Source organism: Cyprinodon variegatus, unplaced genomic scaffold (genome assembly GCF_000732505.1).
Source record: "Cyprinodon variegatus isolate N-32 unplaced genomic scaffold, C_variegatus-1.0 Scaffold378, whole genome shotgun sequence".
NCBI classification, from domain to species: domain Eukaryota; kingdom Metazoa; phylum Chordata; class Actinopteri; order Cyprinodontiformes; family Cyprinodontidae; genus Cyprinodon; species Cyprinodon variegatus.
The window spans coordinates 715,664-725,202 of record NW_015150831.1 but is presented as its reverse complement, the minus strand read 5'-3'; the positions used below and the strand labels follow the sequence as shown (position 1 = coordinate 725,202).

At 42.0% G+C, this 9,539-nt stretch overlaps 1 protein-coding gene across 1 annotated transcript in view; it reads right to left on the bottom strand.

Annotated features, from left to right (window-relative positions):
• rev3l (REV3 like, DNA directed polymerase zeta catalytic subunit) overlaps positions 1-9,539 on the bottom strand; it is a 90,578-nt gene that overhangs the window by 46,774 nt on the left and 34,265 nt on the right. Inside the window, exons 4-7 of the mRNA XM_015386795.1 lie at positions 8,002-8,162; positions 3,953-4,094; positions 3,775-3,869; positions 730-834 (exon numbers count right to left, since the gene is read on the bottom strand). Of these exons, the coding sequence (XP_015242281.1) occupies positions 730-834; positions 3,775-3,869; positions 3,953-4,094; positions 8,002-8,162 (503 nt within the window). The remainder of the gene's footprint in view (positions 1-729; positions 835-3,774; positions 3,870-3,952; positions 4,095-8,001; positions 8,163-9,539) is intronic.

Sequence of the window (9,539 nt, the reverse complement as noted above, 5' to 3'; positions counted from 1 at the left end):
TATTGCATTGCACTCATTGCACTGATTTTGTGCAGTATTTTTTGATGCAAGGCCTTTCAGAATCTATAACGCAGGGGGATTATTATTTTTCAGTGAAGAGGTTTTAATAGGAATAGATGGAGTGCAACTTTTCTACTTCTGTTATTTGCTGTTGTTTCTCAAATAAAATGCATAACAATATTACAGCTTTCATTGATTTATTTCAAATCTGAAACATTGTCCAGCCTGTAAGGTGTTAAAAAAACAAACAAACAAAAAAAAAAACAACGAATCGAATCGTATCGTATCGTGGTGTATTCTTGAGTATCGAAACATAATCGAATCGTTGGGTCAGGAAATCGATACTGAATCGAATCGCCATGATGGATGTGATTTACACCCCTATCCCTGATCGGTGAGGTGATGGTGAGAGGCTGATCGTCCCTCGTTACCCCCTGTACACTACACGACGCACGATCAAGCTGAAAGCCGGGCTGATCGAAAAATTCTCGCACGACTGAAAAAATCGGGCCAAAAGGGTGAAAAATGGTACAGTGTACGCCCGGCTTTATGAGTCCCTCAGTTGTTCAGGGTTCTTTCTAATTGTTCTTCCAGGACAACCTGCAGATGAACCTGCCTGGATGTTGATAATAAAACAGAGTTGTGTTCTTTAATCAAATCTAAGGTCTGATATATTTTTTCCAAAGAGAAAGTGGTTTTTATTGTTCTTAAACAGTTCTTCCTCCTCACCCTGTGATTGAGGAGCTTCTATCTGGGAGGACTGGTTGTTCTCCCTCCTCCTCTGCTTCTCATCCTCCCAAATAGCCTGCAGTCCAGGGTTCCTTCCAATCTGATCTGAAGAAAAACAAGAAACAAAACAACAAAAAGGTTAGCTAGCAAACCCTCCTCATCTTTTAAACACCCCCCCTCCTGAGAACATCCCCCCAAAACCAGTGCCGTTTTTTTTAATTCCTCTGTACGATAGAAGGAGCCTCATTTTAAACCTTCACGTCAGAAATTCAACNTTTTTTTAATTCCTCTGTACGATAGAAGGAGCCTCATTTTAAACCTTCACGTCAGAAATTCAACCATAATTTAGATATTAAATTGAAAAAGAAAAAAAGAAAAAACGGGTTTAAAATCCAGAAAATGTAAAATAAAGGAATGGGTAATAAAATAACTGTCAAAAGATAAATAACCATAAAGTATTAGTCTCTGCTTTGATCTTATATCAAATAAATGCCCTGGTAGGAAAATATTTAAGTATTTGTTTCTCAACAAGGTTTTACTGAACTGCTGTTCATACCGGCTCACTTAGATTAATAACAGCTTTAAATTAATGAATGAAATAAATAAAACATGCATAATTAGCCTGATTGTTCGATAACCAGATCTAGGTGAAGCTTACTGCAGTTCTGCACTTATATACTATAAATGTAAGACGTCTAGTGAAGCCAAACGTCTTGTTTCTCTGATCCAGAATATTTCAACCATCCTTTAACCAAAGTAAAGAGTCAAATGTAATGTCTAACTAGATCACATATGTCAAAGTCAATCGTTTATCCACGGCCCCCGGATGATATTTAATTACCATTAGAACCAGCCCGGCCGATGGTGCACGCTGCTGTGACTTCAATGGCTACCGTTGCATTGTGGGGAATGTTGTGTTGCACGCAACAACACTACATTCCCAGGAGAAAACATGATTGTATTTTCTTTTATTTACATTTTTTGTTGTCGTCCTTTGTATGCTTGGGTGTGGTCCAAATTTCTATGTTTGTATGTTTGGATTGTTTTGGGTTTTGCTTTTCCTCCTCTAACAATCCAAGCTGGGCTGAAAGCGGAATGCGCTAACTGCGCTCTGCAACTGCTGCGCAGGTGTTGCTCCATCCCTCAGATGGACAGAGGGGCGGAGCTAATCCTGCAGCAAACCACCACACTGCTGAGCGAGGGGCAGGTGGGATCCACATGATGGAGACGGAGCTCTGCTTACAGGTGAGGACCTCTGCCCTGACTGTGCCGTCTGTTCACCTCCTGGTATTCTGTGCCTGGCGTGCGGATCTACCTGCCCCTCGCTCTGCAGCGTGTCTCCATCACCCCTCCCTTCATCCAGGCTCCTTTTATCTTGGCTTCAATCAGCCTCTGCTTACACCTGGAGACTGTAGTCTTTTTGATTCTTCGGTCCTTTTTGGTATTGCTTTGCTTTTTGTTTAAGAAATTACTTTTTTAAAGAACCTCTGGCTGAATTCTGGATCTGCTGCCATGATTCATCACAAAAGTTTTACATTAATTTGTACAAGACGTGATTTTTCTTTGAAGGAAGAATTGTTTTGTCTGTGTGCCATTGATTTTTGTATTTCATTTTATTTATTCATATTTTTGTAGCCTCTAAGGTTATGTTGCACCAAAGAAAATGTGTGCGGTTTTTTTTATGTATTTTTTTACATTTCGATTTATTAAACATGTTCTTTGACTCCAACAATAATGGAACAAAATTCCCTCCATAGTGGATATTTTGAGTCATTTTTTCTTGATTTGAGGAGGAAGTAGTGAGTACACTGTCAATGGAACAAGACAATTTACATTTAAAATAAAATAAAAAACAATGGTATTGTTTTATTTCTAGTGCATATCATCTAATTATCTTATTTCAAGAGTAGAAATCCTTATTCCATTGCCAAATTGTTTTATTTACCTACTCAAATTAAGGGTAACTACACTTAATTTAAGAAATACTGACTTATTTCTAGATGTTTTTACAGTTAAACTAATACTATATCTTGTGTCTATTGAGGAGATGCACTGAGTTCTCAGCTGGGGATCTAATTTGTGAAAAAATGGATGAATTCAGAATGACTGGGGTTTAGAAATGAAGAACAAAGTGTTCTGGGAAGCTTCCAGTATGCAGGAATAATCTGGAGTTTGGTTGCTACCCAGAGATCCTGCTGGTGATTCCAGCAGTGATCCCTGTTTGATTAGTGCAAACTCACGCTGCAGGAGGACAATCAATCAGGCAGTAAAGAGGTGGATCTCTGGCATCCTGATGACAAAGCAGAGGGCCAGAGCGACATGTGGGGGCGTTAGGAGAGATCAGAGACCACTTCATCCCCTCTGGAAGCCAAAGATGTTGTCAGATAACATCTGTTTATTGGTGTTCACTGCTACAGTCACTGACCTCTAGGGGCTCTCTTCAGGAGAGAGCTCTCTCTTTGTGTTGCAGGTCTACCTGGATGCTGCAGGTGCAATGTGTTGGAGCTCGCCAGCAGCCCCCAAAAGAGCTTCAAACCTGAGATGTCAGGCCTCTTCTCTTTCCCTTATTCCCTGGACCTTAATCTGAAGCGATCTTGTCTGTGAGCATATACTGAGAATATCATTATGAGAATTTTCTGGAAGCTGGTGGGGGTTCTCTGCCATTTTAGTTGAACCGTTTTCTCCTTGTCTTTTGGTTAGCCAGGGAGTTCAGGTATTGTACTTTCTTTTCAGTTCTCCTTTAGAAAATGTTTTATTTTTATAACTAAATAACGGTGTGTTTTGTTTGTTGCTTTGGTCTAGACACCCTGAGGTTTAAAGCTTCCTTGTGTTTTGTTGTCTCTTGTAATTGAACCCCTGCTAATTGTAAAATAAATTGTATTTTGCAACTGACCTCATCTGTTTATGTAGATTACTTCTGTGGTTGTGTACCATTAGTGGTCTTCAGGGGGTTTGTAACATTTACCCTCTGATCAACTCCCTCATCTCCGCTAATCTCCTCTCTGTGACCAAACCTGAGGAGGAAAAACATCTCACTGCACCTACTTTCAATGTCGAGGCGGTTAAGGATGTCGACAGCCACAGCATCCACCTCCAGCTCACAGGTGCTCTGCCTCTCCACGTTCTCCAGGACTAAAGAGCTGCAAGCACATCACTGTTATTACCTCATTAGCCAGCAGGGGTCCAACGCAGACGGAGGTCTGAGCAGAGGGGGGGAACCTACCAGGGTAGAGCGCTCTCCTCCCAGCGGACGAAGGTACCTGCGAGGCTGCTGTCGTTCAGCCTGGTGGAACAGGGGATCTTCCAGGGACTGATGCTGGGATGAGAGCTGGAAGATGATGGATCCGCCTCTGGAGCTGCTCCGTCTGGAACAGAGACACACGTCCAGTCTGAAACATTCACTCAATAAGGTGGAGTATTTCTGCTTTTCTGGTACATCTATTAACCCTCATATACAAATTCACACAGAATGTGCTCTATGAACATTTTTTAGTGGAATGTCTAAAATGAAGTCCAGAACACATTAAAGATTTCAGTCATCTGAAACCGACTCTGCCTTTAATCCCCTTGATCCTAGATTAACAAGTTGCTCCAACGTTCATGCTGCAGCAGGGGCGGAGCAGGTGGAGCCAATATTTGGGTGTTAGGGTCTTTGTTGCATAGAGCATTAGAGTCATCCTATTGATTTCAATTGCATAGCAGTGGACGGATCATTAGAACCTCCTTTTATTAAAAGTCTGCAGCACTGGGTCAGAGCTCCATTAAATGACAAGAGTTGGAGAGAGATAAAGTTGATCAAACAAACTGGGCTTCAGGGGTTTAATCTCCGTGCATGAAGCTGGTTAGGAGATTTATCCAATAAAGCATCTGAAAAGCTTCAACCTGTTCAGCCCGGATGGTTTCAGAGGAAACTTCAGGAAAAGCTGCACAACCATCAGGTCCAAAGGAAACGCTAAAATAAAAACCATTGCTCAACTGTCACTATATCAGATTTATCTGCGATTAAACAAAGAAAGAATCTTTTTTTTTAGCGGTGGGCCTTTATCGCCGTTAACATGCTGCGTTAATGAAGCTTATCAGGCAGCAAACAAAATATCGCCCTTAATCTATTCTCAAAGTTGGGTTAGGAGGTGGGTCTAATGCGATGACCTATAGCAGGGGTAACCAATTAAAAATCAGCGGTGCCTGAATACAGAAAATCATCAACCAGTAAAGGTCCAAAGACATTTTCAATTATAATCCTTTACTTTAAACAGAATTTAACACTGAAATAAAATGAGGTTTTTATTCATCCACTATTCATACATTGAATTTTCAATAAAAAAAAAAATTCTATTTTAAATCTAAACTGTTTTTTTTAAAGTATTGTTCAGTTTAGTATATAGACTATGTCCTGACTCACATATTTCTATATGTGAATAATGCGTTAACTGCGACACACATGCAGACGACCCGGTTTCAGCCTTTAGAAACGACGCTGTCAAGGAACGCTATGGACAGAGGAAACATGCAAGAGGAGGAGAGTTCAGTGTCGGAGGTCATGGATGAGTCTCCACCGTCATCCATTTTTTATTTAGAGGAGGAAAGCGGGGACGAAGATGTTGTGGAAGAGGACGCCAGGGCGGCAGAAGCTTGGTTTGGTGTAGAAGGCTTCCAGCCGTACATGTTTGAGCCCTTGCCTCGCAACGCTGCCAGTTCTGTTAGCTCTACGCCTGCTGAAGACACAGACGTCCATCCCAGTGAACACTGGGACGCAACTCAATGGGAAAGGAAATGATTCTGATTTCAACCGTTGCGTATATTAGCTGCGACATTTGAATCAAGATGCTATGACTGAAAAATTTTGATTGACAGATGAACGTTGATATATGATTGGCTGAATTTAGGTGTTCAGGCTGACGTAGAACTAACTGGCCTGCAGAAGATAATGAAAAAAATCCACAGATTTTAAGACAGGATCTTTTTTTTTAATAGATATTTTCTGAATTTTTGGGAAATATTGTCTGATAAAGAGTACATTTATATACATGTTTAAGCCAGAATGAGTTGACATTTAAATATGACCTCTCTACGACTTTAACAAAGACCAACACAGATTAAATTAGGTCCAGGATCTTTTCCACAACAACAGCAACACCAGGAGGATGTGGAAAGGCATTCAGATGATCACAGACTACAACCCCCCCTCCCCCCTCTCCCCCCCCTGGACGTAGATGAAGTGAGGAAAACTCTGAGGAGAGTCAATCCGAGGAAGGCCCCAGGGCCTGATAACATACCTGGGCGGGTGTATAAGGAGTACGCAGATTAGCTGGTTGGTGTCCTCACAGACATCTTTAACACCTGGCTGGACCAATCCATAGTGCCAGCATGCTTCAAGTCTGCCTCCATTATTCCAGTCCCAAAGAAGCCTCAGGTCACCTCACTCAATGACTGTCGCATTGACTCCAATCATGATGAAGTGCTTCCAAAGGCTGGTTAAAGAACACATCATCTCCAGTCTGCCTCCAACATTCGACCCGTTCCAGTTTGCCTACCGACAGAACTGCTCCACTGAGGACGCCATCTCTGCAGCTCTCCACCTGAGCCTGGCACACCTGGAGGAGAAGAACTCCCACGTGCGGATGCTGATCCTGGACTTCAGTTCAGGTTACAACACCATCATCCCACAGCATCTGATGGGCAAACTGGAACAGCTAGGCTTCAATACACCCCTCGGCTATTGGCTGCTAGACTTCCTCACCAACAGACCTCAGTCAGTCCGGGTCGGACAGAACACCTCTGATGTCATCAGTCTAAGCACGGGCTCCCCTCAGGGCTGCGTCCTGAGCCCCTGCTGTTCACCCTGATGACACACGACTGCGTCCCCAGGTTCACCACCAATCACATGGTGAAGTTTGCAGACGACACCTCATCAGAGGCGTCATCAGAGACGACAACGACCTGGACTACAGAGAGGAGTTGGAGCAGCTGGTGGGCTGATGCAGAGATAACAGCCTGATACTGAATGTGGAAAAGACCAAGGAGATCATCTTGGACTTCAGGAAGAACCGTCCTAACCACGCTCCACTGCTCATCAACAGCTTAGCTGTAGAGGTGGTCAACAGCATCAAATTCCTGGGGGTGCACATCACAGACACCCTCACCTGGACTGGAAACACCACCTCACTGGTCAGAAGGGCCCAGAAGCACTTGGACTTCTTGGGGAGGATGAGGAGAGCCCACATGTTCTTAACAAATTTTTATTTTGTTTACACTTGGGGAGGGCTGGATAAAAAAATTGTTTAATCGATTTTGGATCGATTCCTTTACATTTTTGTAAAATCGATGTTTAGGGAATGAGATCGATTAGTTTTATAGTGACGCACGTTCACATTCAAATGCCGACCCAAGTAACACCCCGCTCAGCAAGCTGTCTCAACTGAAGCCTGACGTCTGGAACCATTTTGGATTTAAAACGGCTAAAGATAATGTGCCGGATATGTGACATTAAGGTGGCTTCCCTCTACACTGATGATTAGGGGCGCGTCGCATCTCGTGCTACAGACCACCACGATGACTTCAAGCCAGACAGCTGCAAATAGAGCCAATAGGTTGACAAATGGGGGCTGACCAGCAAACACCCTGTAGTTGTTACAGAGAACCCTGCAAATATGGTCTGTGCAGGGAAGATAATGCAGCTCATGCTTGTCTGCTGTGTCCCCGCTGTGTCACGTCTGCTTGCTCGAGTGAGGCTTCACTTTTTCACAAACAAGTTTGCACTTCTGAGACAGTTTTGTTCACATCTCAAGTTTAAACCGTCTGATTTACAAGTTTGCACTTTGTGTTTAATGTGACAGGAAAAAGTAAATAGTTGAACCACTTTCATTATAGTAAAAACAAATCGAATCGAAATGAATGGATTTAGAACTGTATGAATCAAAATCGAATCGATTCAGGACTTTGGCCAAAATACCCAGCCCTGCACCTGGGTAAACAAAATTACAAAATAAATCTAAGTCATTAAACTCAACACCTGTAGAGGTAAACCCATATTTTGGCCGATATCGGCCTGTTTTATTGAATGCGTTGTCCTTTTTTGTTTAAATAAAGACCACTGTGTAGCATTTGTCATCCTTGTTTACTCGTTATTCTGTAAACCTATGAATAAAAAGCAATATCACCTCGGGATCTCTGGCAAGTATTGCTGATTATTGACCGATTCTAGGATTAAATGGATAAGGTTTAAAATGTGGGTGTTTCGATATAATTCGATATAAAGTGAGATGCTCTAACCTTTGTTATGGCTCCTGCGGAACTTCACAGCTCCCATGTTAATCAGGTTCATGCCATACAGGTTATAATCCATGAAGAGCTGCAGGAGGTAGGGGATGTGGCCCTCGTGAGGCTGGTAGCTCTTGTTCATCACTGCTCCACTCTGTAAAAGCTCACACACTCTGGAAAAAAAGAAGAGAAATTATTTATTTAGCAGTGTGGGAAATATTTCATCTCCTTCTAATAATCCCAAAACAGAAATTAGGCTTTTTGAAACGTCCTTGATAGAAAACAATGACTAAATCCTTGAAAAAGGTGTCGGTTTAACATGTTGAAGATGGATCTGAAGATCTGGTGAGACTAAACGGATGATGGATGAGCTTCCGTGCTGCAATGACAACAACTGGCTGCCTGTGTTTATTTTAGATGCTGGTTTATTAACTTAAGTTAATGTGGGCCAGAGCGGCCAGTGATGAACTGCCAAAGGAGATTGGTGTGTTTCCCATTAAATTAAGGAATGTCATTTAGAAAGGGACCTACTGTACTTCCTTATGAACGTTTATAATGGCTCTGTACAAAGCATGTTGGTGGTGGTCTTTTACTTTAAATCACTCTGTGGGAATGAATCTCCGTTCAGAGTGAGCAGATCGTCTCTAGATCAGTCAGGTTTCTGGGCTGTCGCTGAGAAACACAGAGTTTGAGCTCCCTCCAAAGATTCTCTACTGGGTTTGGTTCTGTAGACTGGCTAGTTCATGCCAGAACCTTGATCTGCTTCTTCCAGAGCCACTCCTTTGTTATCCTGGCTATGTGCTTCGGCTGATTGTCATGTCGGAAGACCCAGCCTCCACCCATCTTCAATGCTCTACATTGCAAAAAAAATCTAGGAATAAGTAAAATATTTATTCATATTCATGATTATTACGTGTATTTACCCTTAATTTGAGTAGGCAAGGCAAGGCAAATTTATTTGTATAGCACAATTCAGTACAAATACAATGCAAAGTGCTTTACATGATTAAAATATAGGAAGATAAAACAGAATCAAAGCAAGTAGGGGAAAAAAAATAAAATAAAAACAGGAGTAGGAGTAGCCTAAGGAGTACGTAAAAAAGATGATTTGCCAATGGAATGAGTATTTTTACTCTCAAAAAAGATGACTAGATAATACGAGCTTGAAATAAGACAATTCCATTGTTTTTTTCTTATTTTAAAGGGGTCATAGAATGCAAAACTGAGTTTTCATTGTCATAGATGAATAACGATAGTTCAGTGGGTGAAATGTTCGTACAGAGAAGTTCAAACCCCATCAGACACCTCCTTTCTTTGTAAATCTCACAATTCTAAACTTCCACCATCAAACAGGCGAATTCATACGAAGCACCGAGTTGAGGTAAACTCTGGGATGTTGCCTTATTTCTGGTCCGTACTTTTAGCCCCGTGAGACCATCCTGATCTTGCGAGCTTTCAAGGTTTCACTTGCTAATAAGTTTGAAGACTCTCCGTTGAAGAACATTTGGAGCCGTTCACCAAACGGACGTCCAATCAGCGTTGGCTTTGAG